Here is a 20690-nt window from a genome sequence, read left to right on the forward strand (position 1 = left end):
TTCAATGCTTTGATAGCATTTCACTTGTCAGTCTTGAGCTAAGCATCCTCCTTCTAGAATCTCATCTCTTCTTTTATCTTTTATCTTTTTCAAATTTTTATGAACCTGCATGTTATCAATTTTAAGTTAGATTCAGCAAGTGATTTCAAGTAAAAAGAACATTTGCACAAAATCACAACTTAACTCACCCATAGTTAAGCTACAATTTTTTTTTTTTTTTTTTTTTTTTATAGATTTAACTGAATGTTAGGAGGATTTTCTTCTTAGTAATACCATGCTGTACAATTTTGTAAGCAAAATTCACTCAAATATACACAAACACTTACCAACCAAGCTGCAAAAATCAGTAAAACCCAATCAAACACGTTTGGTTAAAGTATTTCTTCAAACACTTTGAAGGGATTAGGGAATTGAAGAATGTTATCGACAAAAAAATAGACTTCATAAGTATTAAAAAACCAAAGAAAATAATAATCAACCATTAAACCAAAAAATAAAAATCTGAGTTCATAAGAAATGGCATTGGTTTAATTTTTTGGTTTCTAAAGTGATACATTAAACAGAAAATACAAAAGCATATTTCATCAAAATTGTGGTAGAACATACTTTTGGGTATGAGATTTTATGATAAACATAGTCAAACAGTGATTTGAAATCTGCCAACACATTATCTGCATCTTCTACAATAAAAGAAAAGGAAGTCCACATGAAGCATGCTTAAAACAATTGTAAATATGAAGCTCAAACCCCACATACAATATTCTACCCAAAACTTGACATTTATCAAAATTCATCATCTACCACTATAAATTGATGCAAAGGTCACTTCTAAAAATAAATGGTTTTTAAACATCATAACATAATGAAAATGATAAATATAAGAGTCTATAGAATAACACATAGGAATGTAATGAAGACAATAGTTTGAATAGTAAATCAAATTTTGAAGTAAATTTGCATATGGTTTATCATATTTGTGGTTTTCTTACAAGTCTTAGTGATACCCATTGAGAAGCTTCAAACAGGGCCAAAAAAAAAATCCTTTTACAAACCTTTTCTTTTAAAGATATATAGATAATAGATCATATAGTATCAATTGATTTGTGGTAAATTATGATGAAATAAGCTTCAAGGCCCCAATATTTATAATTCACTTAAGTGTGCATTTGGCTCCAAATTAAAAAGCCAGTTTATTTTACTATTCAACTTATTTTTACTATTATTCATGGGGCCTACTGCACTTTTTGATACTATTCATAGATCTCACTATACTATTTTAGTTAACTTTTACCTTTATCTATAGTACTTTCGGCAAAAAGTTTTCAATTTCAGCAAAATAGGCGGATATCAAACAAACCCTAAGTCAGAAAGTAAATTCCCAAACTCATAATCTATTTATTCTAAAGACAACCACACAAAAATAGATGTAAACGCCAATAGTTCTATATAAACAAAATTAAAACTTAAAGAAATAAAAATTGAAAGAAGAAGAAGAAATATTAAAAGAATTTCCCCAAAATTCTCAACCGCAAGTTCATGTTGTCTTTCCCACTATGCCTCTTGCTTTTGCACATCCTTTACAAAACTCACTCTAACTTGAAACACCTAAGCAATCCCAACCAAAATGAAAATATCACTCATTGAAAAGCCATAAAAGATTCAAACTTTACACATATACATAGGGAGAGATCATCGAATCATTTTAAGTACATACCATCAATGAAGCTACAAATAATTACACATAAAAGACCTCATAGGCTGGTAATTATTTGTTGCTTCATTGATGGTATGCACTTAAAATGATTTCAAGATGCTTCATTGATGGCATGTACTTAAATGATTTCAAGCAATTGCTTCAAATATTTTTTATGTTCTTTCTCATAGAAATAGCTATTAATACATTATTGCTTTGGCTCTATTTAATTGAACATAACTGTATTTAAAAAAAAAAAAAAAAAATCCATAGAGAGTGGCTTGGTTGAGCCTAATAGCACAACTTGGAATAATTGTGATTACTTTCGACCCAACATTTGGTGTGTTTGAAATTGATTGTATGTCTTACTTAAGATGTATCCAAAGAGTTTATGAAATTTGGTTTTAATTGTTTGTAGAGATAGTTGAAGCTGAAATAAACAGGCATTTAATTTGATTCCTTTCAAATAGACACCCTTTCAAACTACTACTATTTGCATGTACTTAAGATGTATCTAAAGGAAATCAGATTCATCTAACATAAATATATGTTATTGCAAATGATCTCCTCAACAATTTCCAAGAAGCTTGCATAATCAAAATTGGGGGCCATCAAGAGTAGATAAGCAGAGATACTTAGACTATTTGTCAGCTGTTTTGTTTTGAAGTTTTGAATATTGAGTTTATGAGTTGCTTCTTATGAGAGATAGTGGCATAGTTCCTCATGTGTTGATGTGGCATATTATTTCCTGGCAGCAAATGCATGGTCTTGCTAATGCTGTCATGAGATTGTTTACACATTTATATATTCATTTTATCAATAAATTTTTATCGTTTATCCAAAAAATGAGAATGAATGAGATAATTTTAAATATTAAGTAAACAACTTCTTCATATGGTCTGAGTTCTAAAAGAATGCTAGGCCTAGGAGTTGCACAATGCACTGAACAGTTTTTTCTTTTTCTTTTTTTCTTTTTTCAAATAATGCAGTAGCCAGGTATTCATACTAATATTTTCAATGGTTAGTTCATTACTCTCTTTTTTTTTTTTCTTTTTTTTCTTTTTTTCTTTTTTTGAAAAGTTATGTTACTATCATTACGTATATGTCATGTAATGAAATTTATTCATCTAACAAAGAAAAATAAAATAGAAAAGAATGATTTAAGAAACAATCAAGAGGCAATATCTCAGTTAATACAAAAGAAAAAAAGTTGATTTTTTTTAAGGGAAAATTTTGAATTTAGTATTGTTTATTAGGTGTTTTAAGTATTTGTTGTGTAATGAAATCTACATCTAACAGTGAGAGAGACTCATTAAGCTTGAAGTTCACAATATGCCTCCATAAAACATGTGTAAGATGCTCAAGAGAAGAGATACAGAACTACCACTGTCAGTCAATAAGGACTATCATGGTTTGTGAGGGCTAGCCAATTATGGTTAAAAGATCAAACGTGCATGAATTTTGTGCTTTATTAGGATTTGAGCTTGAGATGGTCATTTAGTAGAACCATCATTTACATATTTATGGTATCTAAACAGTGTCAACCCAAACCAAGTATCTTACACAATAGAAATGAGTTTTGCTAGGTACTGAGACTGACCCATGTTTTACAACATATATGCCCCTACCACACACAGGTGCACACGCATGCAGACACACACATGCTTCTGATTATACTCTTGTGGCAAAAGGGGTGATGCTTACCATAGAGATTCAGTTCTTTGATATTGGAATGAAAAATAAAAATAAATAAATAAATAATCCAAACGAAAATAGAGGATTTTCATAAAATAAACATAAAAAATTTACCAAGCTATTTTTATTTATTCTGACTTCACTCAGACATTTTGTTGAACACATCAAGTGATGCTATGATAGGGTTGGCCTATCTTCACAAATCTTTTGTCTCAATGAATCTTATGCTAAGAAGCATGGGTGCACATTCGGACTCGGGTTTGGGTGCAGTGCGGCGACTCGACAATTTTTGAAAAAGTAGGGTGTGGGTGCGGCAAGATACATTTATTAATAAATTATTAAAAATATTTTTATTTTTATTTTCTATATATACCTAAACATATTTTTTTTCATATAATGATAAACGTATACTAATTTAAGAGCAATAGTATAGATAATAAAGTCTTTATAAATCCATATCATAATTTAATATATTAATCTTTTTTTAAGAAATAAAATATGTTAATCCTTAACTAAATATATTAGCCCTAATAATAATAATAATATACTACCTACTACCATCTAAAACAAAAAACAAAAAAATTAAATAAATAAAAGAAAGGTAAAAAAAGGAAACCCATTAAAATCTTTATAAAAAAAAAAATGAAAAACAAAAGTTATTAGCCACGTGGTTGGTGTGTGGGGAAACAATAAAACCCACTAGGCACTACTCTTTCAACCCTTCACTTCACTCAGTATTAGGTACTGACCAGGTCACGTGGGGCACACAAACTAAGAAATTAAAAAGAGAGAAAACAAAGAAGATTAACGGGCATAAAAAGAAAACACTTAAGATCGTTTGGTAATGTTATTCTAGTAACGTTATTTATATTTTTTTGAAATATATGTGAATAAAAAGTGTATGAAAATACATGTAATATTGTTTAAATATTGAAAAACGTTGTTTAAAATCCTTTACCAAACACCCCCTTAGGCTCAGAAGCTTTGTAGAACACAAAGACAAAGAAGAAGATGAAATGCAGAAGAAAGAGACAATGAAGAGGGTGGTTTAATACCGGCCCGGTATGATTTTTCCAGCTGAACAGATGATATCATCCAGTTCAAGCCTTGTTTCGGCCTGGTTCGACACGAGTCAGCACTGAATCAGTGCGAATCCACAAACGAGAAACAAAAACAAAAACAAAAAAAACAACGCAGCACGGACGCGCAGTCAGCGGTGTCAACCACTACACGCCGCATCGATGTGGGTCGAGTGCGGGTGCGGCGGCCCTAGAGCCGCACCTATGCTTCATAGGTCTTATGTAAAGGTAACAACCCAAGGAAAAGCATTAGTCACATCTGCGCTATATCTCAAAAGAACTAGTTACAATTGAGACTCCTTATAGTTGTTAATAAAACTCAGATCTACCCAATAAATACCCGATATGAGACTCATCACATACTTACACACATCACACAATCAACCAAATTGGGGTATCACAATCTTCCCCACTTAAATCTCTAACGTCCTCATTATGGCCCACTTTGTGGGGTAGTGTCTCTGAGCCCACACGGGATTACCGGGCTGGCTCTAATACTATATGTAACAACCCAAAGAAAAACACTAGCCACATCTGCATTATACCTCAAAATAACTAATCACAATTGAGGCTCCTTATAGTTGTTAATAAAGCCCAAATCTACCCAATAAATACTCAATGTAGGACTCATCACAGATCCACACACATCACACAATCAATCAAATTGGGGTATTACAGCAACTGATGATATAAACTATACAATATTTTTAAATCAAAAATCACAACACAGATAGGAACATAAAAATCCAATGTGTCCAATAATTTGAATTATCTAAACCCTCCACATCTAAACCCATCAATCTATGAATTCAAATTCAATTATAATTCACCCATGATCCAATTTTATGCATCACATATGAAAATAATAATAATAGCAAAGTAATGTAATGTAAATCTAGAACCAATAACCAAAAACTAAAGAAACCATAGCCCCTAAAGTAAACACAATTAATTTTTTTTTTTTTTTTGGAAAACCCTTTTTAAGGCCAGCGAACTAAAGGCCAACCAACCATTCAACCTTAGCAACCCAAAACACCAAAAGTAGAGGCAAAATTAAAGGATAGTCCAGTAAAAATACATGTCTAACTTGCACTAAAACATTGCCTACAAAATAAAAACACTCTCCTACTAACCCACTTCTTTTTTCTTTTTTTTTTACTCACTAACCCATTTCTTCCAAGCAACTATACGTTTATTATTTACAAAACAGGACCATTATCCTAATAGTTTCCAAATCATGTGCTCAATTTTTCTAATTGTTTATATAATATTTTGTCTTAATTTTGCAGATTTTACATGTTTCCTTCCAAGTTATGGTGAAAAGTTCAGAATGAACAATTGGAAGTCACTTTTCTAACCAAATAACGTACACTAAAAGGCTCTTGCATCTCAAAATGGCCACTGAAGGCGCATAATTCTCTTGCTTGATGATTTTATGTTAACAACAAGGTGATAAATTAAACTATGATATGTTTTGATCGTAAAAATTGGACCTTGGTGTGTGCCCGAATTATTGGGGTTAGCTTTTTGCTTGGCCGCCGAGAAAGTTAAGGCAAAACATAAACTGTTCCCAACATGAAATATAATACTTTATTTTTCTCCTGGCAATTACTACAAGTAGTAGATTATGGTGAAATGCACTTTTTCTTATAAAATTTGTAGCAAGTGGTGTTTGCTTGGCCTTCTAAGTATTTGTATGATGTTTTCTATCAATTTTGGTTACAATTTTGTTTACATAACTTTTTATCGATGAATTAATAGAGAAATTGAAAAATGAATTGAAACTTAAGCAAGGGTTTGACCCAAAAGTAATTTTTTGTTCAACTTTTCTGTTTTCCTATATTTAATTAGTAGCCTCATAATCGTTATACAATTGGAGGATAGCTCATATTCTTTAAATTTGTTTTCCTACCATCTATTTGATTGTTAAATTGGTATTGATAGTGCTTTATGAAAAATTGAAAATCTAGATACAATGAATGTATTCATTTTAAAGTGGAAGTTGAATTCAATCTTGAATGTATTCAATTTTTTAGTTGTTTTCAAGGCAAAAAATTTTATGTAGCTCCAACTAAAAAATTGTGGTAAGTTTTAATTTCAAGTGAAATTTGATCTAATATTAATGTCAAAAATGTATTCTACCATGTCACTTCCTTTTTTTTATTTTTTATTTTTTTAGAAACAAACACACACATAAAGGATAGGAAAATGGGTTGTATTGTTTCTTTTCTCATTTGGCTCTTCTATTTTTTTGGGAAATAAGTTAATAATTTGCATCCATTATAATTTGAGATTACTACATTTTTTATTAAAAAAAAAAACATAAGAGTGTGATGAGTAAATTATTTCATCTAAAACGTAAAACACTCATCACACCTTTAAGTATTTCTATGAATGAAAAATATAGTAATTCTAAATTATAATTAATGTAAATTATTAACCTTTACAATAAAAAAAATAAATATATAAATAAAATCTCTTAGCATACGCTCATATTCTTATTACGATACACGCAAGCACGCTATCAAAATAAAAAAATGTAAGGGCAAAAGGGGAAAACTGTAAAATATGTAAGGGCATATTCGGCCGAGGGAAAAGAAGAAGAAAGAAAAGAAGAGGGAAGAAATCTCTCCCACAGAAGAAGAAGAAGAAGAAGAGATCGGCGTGAGAATCAGTAAGCAGAGATATCTGAGAATTTGGCAGGAGGAGGAGGAGGAGACATGGAAGATGTCCTAACAGAGATTCCCCCACCATCAAGGTTCTTTCAGGAAGATCTCAACAACTTCGCCCCTCCGTCACCCCCTCTCCCGTCTCCCTTCCTTGTGTTTTCTAACCCTAAACCAAATGAACCTCTCCGCCCCTCTCTCCTCATCGTGGCCATATCTTCCCCATCCCTATATCTCTTCCATCAACTGTCCTCTAAAACCCTTATTGGAACTCTTATTCTCCCTGAGATCCCTTTCTCTGGAAACTCTATTGAACCCTCTCTTGGACACAAATCCTGCAACATCTACACACATAATGATGCTCATGATTCAATTATCATCATCTCTGTTCAGTGCTCCATTGCTGCCCACAGATCTAACGTTGTTGCAAAGTTGCTGATTGGAGAAAAAATCATTCCTGAGAGGGTTCTCATATTGGATTCAGTTCAGAGTCAAAGCTTCCGAGGTAAGCTGTCACCTGATGAGACATTTGCTTTCAAGCTGGAGACATCATCAGAAAGAAAAGGGCTGGATGATTCATCGTTGTTGAAGGGTATAAACTATTTTCCATCAGCAAGTGTTGTAGATGGCTTGGCAGCTGCTCTGCTGGGCCGATGCCAGATGAGGAACATCAAGGGAACTCTCTGTGTTTCGTGGCCTCAATTTGGTGGGCCTGCGGTGTCCCTGCTTAAATCTCTTCTGCAGAGGAATGTGTTGCCAGGTTTGGACTTGAGCATAAATGCTGATGGTGTGGTTTGCTGGACCAAGGATCATTCTTTTGATTCTGAGTTGTACACCTAATGAACTAGGTTTGAGATGCTTTTTTTTCCCCTGTTGTATAACTGTTTCATTAAATTTTATTCCTTTTTTTGTACTGTCATAAGATTTTGAAAAGAATTCATGACCAAGTAGGATCTTATTTTTTCCCTTTATGATGCCAAGCTCTAATATTCGGCATTCAATCTTTCCAGATGTTTTTGTCGTCTTGAATTTATTGGAATTTTCTTTTTCATATGTGAAAATTACATGTTGCTGGTAGATTTTTACCTCTAATCTGTCTTCTGGTAGCTGCTCAATGAAAAGTTGTCTTACACCGATTTTGTTGATTCAGCAAAGCCACAAAAAAAATAAAAATAAAACCACCATTGTTCTTGACTACCCTCACCTGTAGGCAAGACTGGCAGAGTGGCAATCTTGACAAAAATTATAGTACACTTAGCATCTGGCTGATAGAGGGGAGTAGAGTAAAGTACAACATTACTCTACTCTCCTTTGCTCTGCAATCCAAACAGGTCCTAAGTGTTCATTGTGATTGGTGCTTATGGCTCTAATAGGTACCAGGTAGTCTGGGTTTTCATTTGTCATCAGGTAGGCCACATTTGACATTGACAATTTGGTTCTCATCTCACCCATATCTCATAATTTATATCTCAATTCTCATAACTTATAACTCACAACTTGTGACTCATTCTCATAACAAATAATTCCCAATTTTTTTCTTAACTCACTCCGCATCAGTTGGTGGGACTTGTATCAAAAACTGCTACCAGCCATAGCAATGAAACTTGAAGACCACAAATTGCAAACAAACATAGCAACTCACATGAACCGAAGAAGAAAAAAGCATTGATCAGCAACACCCACATGATCAGCCACACCCACAAAAAGAAAAAGCTACCAACGGCCACACAAACCCACCTCCATCACAATCCAAGCCTCAAACCACAACCACACCAATACACCCATCCAAATCCAAACACATCAACATACAAATCCCTAGATCGGCAACCCAAATCCTTATATAGGAAATAGGACTGATGAAGAAAGAAAGAAGAGAACAAAGTTGAGAGAAAAAAATGCCATCAAGAAAAAAGAAAGAGAAAAGAAAGAAAGAGCCATTGGCAGTGTGACAAGTATGTTAAGTGTGGGTCACATTCATCATATGTTATTACCAAAATGTCACTTAACTCATAACTCAAAATTTGAAAACACCAAAAAGTTGTTCTCAATTCTCATCACTCATTCACAATATTTTGAGTGACGAGAATTGGGAATGAAAGAAAACTTGGCCAAATAGATACAATTAGTGTAGGATCCACCAAAAGTGAGTAATGGGTGGTGGAAAATGAACGATAGATGATGTAAACAAGACAAACCAAATAGGTGTTTAGGGGCCTTTTCTGGTTGCCCAGCCATGTGTGGTCCGTTGGAGGAATGACCTTACTAGGCTCCAATTCTTTTTGGGAAGTTGCCTCCGAAACTCAACATTGGGTCACGTGGTCCAATGGTTATCGGTGTATTTCTAAACCTACAAAACCATTAAAGCCAAAGTCTAAAAATCACAATAATGGTTGAATAAATATATAATATACGTTTGATGTAATGACTTTGATCAGTAGTTGTAATAGTAGTTGAAATAAAGTAATATGTATTTAAAGGTAAAATAATCATGTACTCAATGATGTAAATTTAAAGATATAGAAGTAAAGTCACTTATTTTTGTATGGTTTATAGCCCAGTTGTGTAGCATCAGTGAACTAATAGGATTCCAGCAAAATGCCAGCAGTAGAAACTAGTTAAGCTTGTCTCTCTTATCATGCATTTAAATGAGTTTAAACCTTGGTTAATAGTTGTAATAGTGATTGGAATAAAGTAATATATATTTAAAGGTGAAGTAATCATATCTTCAATGATGTAAATTTAAAGATAAGGAAACAAAGTCACTTATCTTTATATAGTTTGTAGTCCCAACTGTATAACATTAATGAGTTGATAGGATTCCAGCAGAATGACTCTAGCGGTAGATAGGCAGTTTGCCATGATGACTTCAAGATTGAAAGGAAAAAAATGGATGCAACTGGAGGGAGAGAGAGTATGTCCAACTGTATGTAGGGGCTGGTTAAGCTTGCCCCTCTTATCATGCACTTAAATGAGTTTTTCCTTCGACAATACTCTTTTAGTTGTTGTAAAGTTATGAATAATGTTAACTTCCATGAGAAAGGCTTTTGTATGAAGTATTTGTGTCTTCCATAAGAAGGGCTTTTGTAAGTAGTCGTGCTTTCTAAGAGAAGGACTTTTGTAAGAAGTAGTTGTGTTTTCTAAGAGAAGGGTTTTGATATGAGATCTTGGTGCCTTTTAGGAGAAGGGCTTTAGTGGGCTTTGGTATTAGAAGTTTATGTCTTTCATGAGAAGGGTTTTTATAAGAGAGGTAGAGAAGAGTATTGAGGCGTGTTTATGGGCAACAAAATAGTAGAATTTCAGAGTGAAAAAGTATAAAAGTGGAGCTTAGAAGAATTGTAGTGTGTTATATATAATGGCGTAGTAAGTATGTATGAGATTGTGTATGAGAAATGGAGAAAGAGATGTTTAGAAATATGGGCAGCAAGATATATGTATTTTCAAAAAATGGATAGTGAGATAATGAGTATAAGAGAGTAATAGTATCGTAGTATGTTTAGCAATGTTGCTGGGATTTACTACTGGGATGTATGAGGGCTTACGAAGGACATTTATGAGTTAAGGGCTGAAAGTTTAGTTCCAAATTTGGAAACTAAACAAACTCAGAAGTTCAGCACTTCATTAAGAGCTTAGGAAGATAATTAAAGGGAGAAAGAATCGAGAAGTTTATGAGAGAGTTCTCCTCCATTGGTGTCCCCCTTTGAGGTGTTGATGAAGGGTCCCCTTTAGAGCTGAGTTTAAGGGGGTATTTTAGCAAAGAATATCAGCCAAAATCTATCCCAACTAGCAATGAATTTTCAGAAAATCCATCTTAAGATTTGGCTAACAATAGAGTGTTTATCTTTAAGGTATTCTTGCTGTTTTGGGTAAGAGCTGTTGGGGAAAAAGTAGCAGAAAATGAAAGTATTTTGGCAAGAAAAAAATAGTTACTTTAGTTGGTTTTGGTTTTAGCCAAATATGGAAAAAATCAGTAATGCTTAGGTTGCTGGGTTAGCTATTACATCTGTTCTGAAAAAATTGTTCCAATTGTCAGGAAAAGCTATGACAACTATCATGAGACAGCTGTCACAGTTGTCATAAGACAGCTGTTGCTTTGGTCAGAAGCAGATGAGGTCAGCTGGGTGATTTCAGATTGCTGGAGAGGTCATTTCATGGAATTGGTTGAAAAATGGTAAGATCTCTTTCAAGGGTATCTTGCTATTTTGGGTATAACAGTTAGTTGCTGGGATTTCAGCATTAAATGGCTGATGATATCACTTCCAGCTAGGTGTCAAGTGCTAAATACACTGCTGGGGTTCAGTTGGAAATGTTTCCTTTTGGGTGTTTGTGTTTTTGGTCCAAGATTCCATTACAACACATTTTTAGCAAGTAATAGAAGAATTGGTTGAAAGTTAATGAAGCTTTAGAGATCTAGTTAAGGTCTCATTGTGTTGTGACATAATCTTGGTGAGTAAGAAAAGCATTTAATGCTCTACTCTGACAGCTGGTAGAGAAATATATAGTCTGATTGTGGCAAACAGCAGTTGGGTATTAGAGATATCAAGAATATTTTGTATATAGTTGGAGATTAAAGATAGTCAAGATTATGCCATGTGTTTGAGTTGGATTTTAGCTGAAAGTAGTAATAAGATTTATGTAGAATAATATAATGAAGTTTCTAAATTTGTATAGCAACAGCTGGGGATTGAATGAACAGTTATTTTCTCAACAGTCAGATAGCTGGAGATATTGAGTATTTGTCGCATGATAAATTTTAAGTTTTAGGAAAAAAGCAATAGGGAATTTTATTATCTAAAGTGCTATGTGATAAGAGATGCTTACCATATGTTACCCGCTACACACAGACTCGTCAGAGTTTAGGGAGTTGGAGAAGATACGCTAAGCAACATGTTTCTTTTATCAACTTTAAACCACTGGAGCTTTACTGAACATACCTCTTGGCCCTCCAAACCACGACTCCCAAAATTTCCCCAAAGAGACTTATGAGCTTGGATCATAAGCTGAAAATGAGATGATGTACCTCGGGTTTTGTTGTCATTTTGTGTAAATATGGGCTCTTATTGAAGAAGCCGCTTGCCATGAGTGTAAAAGAGGTAATATGGGCTATGAGCTTTGATTCATTGCTTAAGCCCAATCCATATATTGATGTTGATGATATCATAGATTATGATCCCAATTGATGAAAAGGAAATTAGACCATGAATCCGCCTCTTGAACTAAGGATCTCACGAGTCATGTGAGTCCAATCCATGTAGTTGAATGAGATATGAGCTTATTTTGGACTTTAAAGAGATTTACCCAAAAAATCAATAATAAGTTGATGTGGCATGGGTTGCCAATATAGTAATGCTAAGTGGGCCGAAAAAAGAGTCCTCAACAAGAGGCTCTAAACCTCACTGTGACACATGATTCTTTAGAGTTGTGCTACCTATCCAGTCCTTGTTCCGTGAAAATGACCCAACAAATCTCTAGAGTCTAGACCATGCATTTTTTGTTATTTTTTTTTATCGTGGACTAACATGGATTTGAAAATAAAAAGCTTGGTTTGTATACCTGCTTTAAACCCCATTTCATGAGGCTAACTTCGATCTTCACAATCAAATAGAATGGTTTTCTACAGTGGCCATATGTGGCATGTCATACTTTGCCGGACATGATATTCTCCTGACTAAATTGCGGGCATCTCTTGACTATACTATAGACGCTTTCCTCAGCCTTGCAAGCTTCAAATCAAAGTGTTCATTTGTTAATGAAATCAGAAAATAGCTTTTCTATTGTGACATGTGGTTATTGATTTGACATTAAATGGCTGATAGTGCCTTTTGAATCTAGTACCAATGGTTATCCTATTTATGTATATGCATCCCCTTTAACGGTGCGCGAGTCTCATAGTTGTGTGTAGTCTCACACACTGAGAAGTAAAATGTATATGTCAAATATATTTTTTGAGATCTCTTTTCATTTTATGATGAATACTTTTATCATCAGATTAAAATGTTAAAAAATAAATTGGTTTTTGATATAGTTAAATTTAAATCCCAAATTTATTATTATACAACAAAATATTTTCCTAAATGAATTAATTGGAACTCACATAAATGAAATGAGGTTAAGAAATGGATATTATTATTACCAGTTTTTTTTTTTTTTTTGAGAAACTGTTTACCAGTTTAATGGGATATAATGAGATGTTAACTATAGACTATAGAGGACATTTCTCTGTCGTCTCTATATTGTTACCAATAAATTTACAGGCTTTTTTTTTTTAATTTTTTATTTAAGAGTAAATTTACAGGCTTAAATCTTATTCCAATGCATCTTATTCCACCGGCACTGGGGCACATTAGCCTAGGGATTGATGTATTGCAGTTGCGTGTGAGGCCCAAAGTAGTATTATGGCCCATGCCCTACGTTTGGGAATCACACAACTTCCCCTAGGTCTAAATTTGATACAAGTAAACTTGACCGACAAATAGGCAGAAATTTATGGGAGTGTTTAGTAATGTGGTTCTAATAACATTATTTGTATTTTTTGAAAATATGTATGGGTGAAAAAGTGTGTGAAAATATGTGTAATATTATTTAAATACTGAAAACTATTATTCTAGTAACACTACAAAACAACCCCCTAATTTGTTCTTCTTCTTTTTTTTCTCTGTTAAGAAGAGAAATGCATACTAATCTTGCACTTCACGGTAGATCATGACTCATCTTTTTGCAGAAATTCTAGATTTTCTTATTTCGAGTAGAAAAGCAATCAAGAATCTGAGAAAGAGTGTATGATTCTTGTCTTTGAAGAAAAAGTGAATAGGATTACGTGCAAGTTGACAATCACATTACCAAATATAATGGGGTATTTTTGTTTTTTTGTTTTTTTTTCCATAACAAACGACACAAATGGAACTTTCACGAGGAGAGCATCAGATTGTGACATCTTGAGCTGGAAATTGCACACCCTTTTTTTTTTTTTTTGAGAAAAGGAAATTGCACACCTGAATTTCAATTATCAGCCTAAAAATACATATAAACATAATTAAATTGATATAATTAAGCATTATGGTTAAACCTAATTTGTTCAGGTTGGACCATCTAACCAACCAACCTTTTCGCATTCCGTTGGGCTGATAATCTAACGGTATATCCCTTTCTTATAAATGAGGAACTTTAATAATCAACCCACTTAGATGTGAGGTTTGTGGAATAAAAGGATAGGGATACTTTTATTTTTTTGCTGATTGAAATTTAATTTTTGAGAGAGAAATTTTAAAAAAGGAAGCAGAGCCTTTTTAGACCTCTATGTAAGAGTTGAAGTAGTAAACATTAGCTGTTAACAATTTTCGGTTTGGTGACTTGCCCAAATTTTTTAAGCCTTTTGTAATGGTAGCTCACGTACACGTCTTTTTAAGGTTCTCTCTAATTTTGGTTTAAGAGTAGCCACCAACCAGGCCAAATATTAGTTGCATCCTCCCTTGACTACTACACAATTCTATACTTAAAACGGCCTTGCAAAAAACCTTATGACACAATATTCCACATTCCTTGTACTTATATATGTATGTCAGTCCCACCCATCTCTCCCACTCTCACTCTCCAATTATCCAAGAAAACCAAAACAGCAACAATGGCACCTTCCCTCAATTCAAATCCCCTTGTTCTGCAAATCTTGCTTCTAACTTTGTTCATTCTTGGAACCAGATTACATGCAAGTGACCCTGTTCTAAAATTGGATTATTATGCATCTACTTGTCCAACTCTGTTCGAAATCATCAAGAAAGAAATGGAATGTGCAGTGCTAGCTGATCCACGTAACGCGGCCTTAATACTTCGATTACATTTCCACGATTGTTTTGTTCAGGTCTACATCTTTATTCCATTACAATATTCCTCGTCATTAATATTATTGACATGCTTCAAAAATTTTATTTGTTTAAAATTGATACATTTTATAATTCTAAATAAATATTACAACTCTAAAAATGTATCAAATGTCACATCATTTAACTTTTAAATGATACGTTACTGTGTATGTGTATACTATATTAGCCTAAACAAATCATTTTCCAACATTATTTAATTTCAATTGGCCAAAATTTCGTGCATGGCTAACATGGACAAGAATTGCTTCAGCAAAGTAAGGAATAATTTGATATGTTGATGAACAGGGATGTGATGGGTCAATATTGCTGGATGACACAATCACACTACAAGGAGAGAAGAAAGCTTCCCCCAACATAAACTCTATGAAAGGTTTCAGAATTATTGATAGTATAAAGAACAAGCTTGAATCAGAGTGCCCCGGAATCGTTTCTTGTGCAGATATTCTCACCACTGCTGCAAGAGATGCAGTCATTCTGGTAAGAAGAGTAGTTATTTGTAGCAAGCATGTTTTAATATTAAACTTCCTTTTTGCATAGTAGTACTAGTAGTAGAGTGGTTGAGTATATGGCGGGAATATATTTTACATTAAAAATCTAAAAATGTAATTGCATTAATCAGGGCAACACAAAAGGTATTGTATTTCACCACTGTACTCTAGATTTCTTTCTTTCTAGATTTCTCTTTTCATGATAAAATTTGTTCATGTATTTGGATTTATGACTTTTTGAGGCATCCATTGGTTCTATAGTGATTTTTTTTCTTTTTTCATTTTTGGTAGATAATTTGGTAATTTATATTGAAATTAAAATTTTCAGAATTTGACTACAAAAATGATAATAAATGTATTTTATTTTATAAAGATAGCCATCAACTATAACTTTGATGCAAGATTTTTTATTTTACATGTAAATAATAAGCTAGACAACTTTTATGTACTCATTAAAGTTTTGGATAACAAATATTTCCTCAAAAATTATCTTTTGTATGTGCGCGTATGTGTGTGTATATATATATATCTGTTCACTTGTGTTCATACTCTTGTATACAATATATTTATTAGTTGTGATTTACTTTAACATTAAAAATTTAAGATGTTTATTATTTTTTATACATAGTGTGTGGGGGTGACATGAATAATTTACAATATGGGTAATTGTTTGTTAATGCTACACTAATCAACAACCTCTTATTGGATTAATATTTTTAAAATTTCACTACTAGAGTAAAATTCTAGTTTTTTTAATAGATGACAAATTTCATAATAATTGAATTTTATTGAATATTCAATTGATAAACTCATGTTTTGTATATAATTTTAATATAAAAAATTGAATTTTAAAGATTTTATGGATGAGATAGCTATTAATTTTAATCATCTTGAAAATTTTTATGCATGGAAGGTAGAATAAGAAATATAATACTACAATAGATTTGTCGAAATACACCTTCAATAGAAATCTAATTGGTAGTGTAGCATTGTCAAAAGTTAATATTATGCGTAAATATTAACATGAAATCTTTCTTACTTTTTGTTTGCTTCTTCTTCTAATTAATAATGTTATATTAGCTTTTGAAAATGCATACTTGTTCACATCATATATATATATATATATATATATATATATAAATATAAGTGGTTTTGGATTTACAAATAATTCTAAATTATGTTAGTTTAAATAAAAAAAAATTATTTTTTTATTAAGAAACGTAACAATAAATAATTTTTATTAAATTAAAGTTGACTTTCCTTAAATAAATCCTAATTAAATTAGGTATACTTTTTTTTTTCCTTGAATCTCTAATTTGATTTTTTTTATTTATTAATACTTATTAACTAAATACATATCATATATGAATAAGAGTAAATTACAAATTACACTCCTAAAGTTTGGGAGTGATTGGATTTTACACCATAATATTTCAGAATTTGAATTTTACCCTTTAAAGTTTAGGATTGTTTGGATTTTTCACTCCAAATTCTAAAACTTTAGGGTGTAAAATCCAAACACCCCAAAATTTTAGAAAGTAAAATCCAAACACTTCTAAAATATAACGGATAAAATCCAAATTCTGAAACTTCATGGTGTAAAATCCAATCACCCCCAAACTTTAGGAGTATAGTTTACAATTTACCCTATGAATAATTTTCTTGTCAAACTTTATCTTGCAGTGCATGGTTTAACTATTGAAATATATTAATTATTTGTATATGTGTATTTTGAGTTTATTTTGATTGATGTATTAATATTGTTAAAATAATGGTCAAGTGATCAAATTTATATTTTTCTAACAGTTTAAACTCTTGGGATAATCAGTAGTTCATCATTGCATCAGAGTAAATTTGTTTAGTTAAAACTTGGTCTCCGCCTTACCTCTTGTTAAAAAAGAAAAGTTAAAAATCTCATGTGTTGGGCCTCACCTATTAAGGGGTTTAAACCCGCACATGAGGAGGAGTTTTAGAATAATGGTGAAGTGATTAATTCATAATTTTCTAAAAGTTTAAACTTTTGTAACAACTGATAATTTATAAAATACCATACATAATTTGTCCCCTTAACAAAAATTTCTTGCTTGGTCCTTGGTGGGAGTGGAGGTATTTTGATAAAATAAGTCTATTGACATCAAATAAGTCATTGAATTTTACACATCTTCTGTATTTGTGTTGTGGTAAGCCTAGTCGAGTGAAGTGGCAATGCCATGTGAGAGAGAATGTAAAAAATTTGGTAAAAGAAATTGGTACCTCTAGCAGAACTGAATTTGATAATATGCCTTTTTCTTCATATTATTTGCAGGTTGGTGGACCATATTGGGAAGTTCCTCTGGGAAGAAAGGATTCTATAACTGCAAATTATGCATTGGCAAACACAAATATTCCAACAGCAGATGAGGGCTTGATCTCTATCATTTCTAAGTTTCTTTATCAAGGCCTCTCAGTTACAGATGTGGTGGCTCTATCAGGTGCGGGCTAGTATAGGATTCTTGAGCAATTATGATACCAGTTAGACCTATTGTGTGACTTATTAACACTAATCAGTAAAGTAATATTTTGCTAATCCATAAACTTTGAAAATTGAGAATCAAGCAAATGAATATCATGGAAAACATGGGGAAGCCAGTGAGAATATTAACATAGTAGGTTTTTCTTGTTTTCTTCATACATAATGTGCAGTACTTGAATCCTAAGTGATATTGGTATCATACTCTCCTCTGGGTTGTTTCTCTGCTTTTAATCTACAGGGGCACACACTATAGGCATGGCACGCTGCACCAATTTCCGATCAAGGATTTATGGAGACTTTGAAGCAACTTCAGGACATGATCCAATCTCTGAGTCACACCTCAGCAGCTTGAAATCTATCTGCCCACCCAATGGGGGTGGGGACAATAATATCACGGCCATGGACTATGATACTCCTAACCTTTTTGACAATTCATTCTACCAAATACTATTGAAAGGTGAGGGACTACTTAACTCAGATCAAGAAATGTATTCAAGCTTGTTTGGAATTGAAACAAAGGAACTTGTGAAGAAGTATGCAGCAGATACAGTTGCTTTCTTCCAGCAATTCTCGGATTCGATGGTGAAATTGGGAAATATTATAAACTCGGATAGCTTTGTCACGGGAGAAGTTAGAAGGAATTGCAGATTTGTGAACACATGAGCTGCAACTCTGAATTGATGAAAGATGGAGTTGATAATTTTATATGTTTGTTATATCAAAAAAGTGAAAGCATTTAACAAAAAAGTTTCACTTTTAGTTGGAAATTGATGGTTCTCTTTATTCTGTTTTATTAAATATGATAGCCATTCTTGTATTTCTCAATGTCAAAGAATAACATGTCAAAACAAATTTTGGTGTGAAAATCTGTCATGTACCGTATTCATTTTCACGACTTGATTAGAGTTTGTTCCTCTTTCCTAGTTCAACCCATATTGTTGATTGTACTTGGCAACTAATTTTGCCTTAAACCTTTCAATAGTTCCATTAGATTTGTATTTGATCATGTAAACTCATTTGCATCCAATCACATTTTTGTCTCAAGGGGCACAGAACAAGCTCCCATCTTTAACCGACCATTCCAGTCAATGTTCGACCATCCCAGTCAATGTTGGCCGGTGTTTCACCTGTGCTAATTGAAATCGATTTTCAAAAATCAATTTTGGTTCTCCAAATGCTTCTCTTTCTCTCTTTCTACCCTGACATGGAATTTTTGTAAATGCTGAAATACCTTGTCTTTTATTTTCACAAAATACATTCACACTTTTTGTGAAGAATCCTCGACAAAAGTAATAAAATAGAGAGATGCTACGTCTATAACATTTTTATAACAAATCATAAGTGGTTAGTTGTTATTGGTTCAAATTTGAAACTAACACTAAGATTGCTTTTTTGCCCCAACAATAACAACCAGTAACAACCTGCCACTTAAGATTTGTTGTAAAAATGTTGTAGACATATCATTTCTCAATAAAATATCTATTGCCACTTAAGAACTCAACCTTAGTAGGACCTCATATATCATAATAAACCAAGGCTAATACATTGGGCTTCCTAATTAAAGATTTATAAAATGAAACTCTATGTGAGGGATTCATTTGCCAAAATTTGCAACCCTTTTTTCACTCATGTGAACTAGTAACTTATGTCACAAGTTAGGCGAAGAATCATCTTAAGCTGCAATTTTCACACCCCCACACAATTTTATTTGTGCCTTGTAAATTGTATAAATCTTACCTCTAACAAGCAATAATGACCCTTTAGTATGTTCCCATTTGTTGTTATCAAAATAGATATTATAATCTACTTGATTCAAAGCATGCGTGAAGATTAGATTTACATATTACACAATCTTCAGTGTCAAAGTCCATCAAGTATTACCCTTAACACAAGTATCATCAATTTGCACGATGTCAACACGATTCATTGCCTTATTCACTTTACCAGAGTCTTCTACCTCGTATGAAGTAAAGAGCCCATTTCTTGATGTGACATGAGTAAACACCCCATTTCGTAACCATTATGTAAACTCATTTCAAGGGCAAAACTATCATTTTGTAATATATGAAAAAATTTATAATTTGACCGTGAAATATTCCAATATTCTATTGAAAATAAATCTAGAAGTTCTAACAATCAAAATGGCATACTGTATGCTTAAATCAAATCATTGGATTAATTATAGCCAAGTCAAAATTCAACTGTTATATACAATTCCTATGGTTAAGACTAGAAGCATGTGATTACGATTAATTAATTGTGAATAGTTATTAAATAATCAAATTAGGATTGATGATGTGTTATAAACTCATTGATCAAGGATTAGGATAAGGATGAACTATCACACATAAGATTGTATGATTTTAAAATAAGATTGTATGATTCTAAAGGATAAATAATCTTAATTTTTTATTTTAATTAAATCTATTTAAAACAAGTATTTAATTAAATAAATTACTTCCTATATATCCATTGGCCTCATATAACCCTAAAATGACTAAAAATATTAAATTTAGAAATGACCTGAAAAACCTCAAAATTACTACAAATATTGAAATCAAAACAACACTTGGATTCTAGCTCAGAGTGTCGATCATCACTTAGGCCCCCAAATTAATTTTGAATTGCCACTTGATCTCCAAAACTTGAATTTTCAGCCATTTTATGGTTTTTCACAATTTTC

At 32.5% G+C, this 20690-nt stretch overlaps 2 protein-coding genes across 2 annotated transcripts; both read left to right on the forward strand.

Moving 5' to 3' along the window:
* The first annotated feature begins 7036 nt into the window (after positions 1-7036).
* Positions 7037-8186, forward strand: LOC115979269. Its single transcript, XM_031101250.1, has one exon. The coding sequence runs from the start codon at positions 7188-7190 to the stop codon at positions 7971-7973; it is 786 nt and encodes a 261-aa protein (XP_030957110.1). The 5' UTR covers positions 7037-7187; the 3' UTR covers positions 7974-8186.
* A 6488-nt stretch (positions 8187-14674) lies between these two features.
* On the forward strand, positions 14675-18774 carry LOC115981837 (peroxidase 11). The gene is made up of 4 exons (XM_031104221.1): positions 14675-14985; positions 15293-15484; positions 17801-17966; positions 18246-18774. The coding sequence occupies exons 1-4, from the start codon at positions 14686-14688 to the stop codon at positions 18668-18670; spliced, it is 1083 nt and encodes a 360-aa protein (XP_030960081.1). The 5' UTR covers positions 14675-14685; the 3' UTR covers positions 18671-18774.
* The last annotated feature ends 1916 nt before the right edge of the window (positions 18775-20690 follow it).

The sequence above is a fragment of the Quercus lobata genome, chromosome 3 (assembly GCF_001633185.2).
Source record: "Quercus lobata isolate SW786 chromosome 3, ValleyOak3.0 Primary Assembly, whole genome shotgun sequence".
Lineage (NCBI taxonomy): Eukaryota > Viridiplantae > Streptophyta > Magnoliopsida > Fagales > Fagaceae > Quercus > Quercus lobata.

What these genes read in the sequence shown, in the direction of transcription:
- LOC115979269 (XM_031101250.1), top strand. Translation starts at nt 7,188, where the DNA reads ATGGAAGATGTCCTAACAGAGATTCCCCCACCATCAAGGTTCTTTCAG.
- LOC115981837 (XM_031104221.1), top strand. Translation starts at nt 14,686, where the DNA reads ATGTCAGTCCCACCCATCTCTCCCACTCTCACTCTCCAATTATCCAAG. An exon ending in TCCACGATTGTTTTGTTCAG is followed by an intron (nt 14,986 to 15,292) that starts GTCTACATCTTT and finishes GTTGATGAACAG; the next exon opens with GGATGTGATGGGTCAATATT. An exon ending in CAAGAGATGCAGTCATTCTG is followed by an intron (nt 15,485 to 17,800) that starts GTAAGAAGAGTA and finishes TATTATTTGCAG; the next exon opens with GTTGGTGGACCATATTGGGA.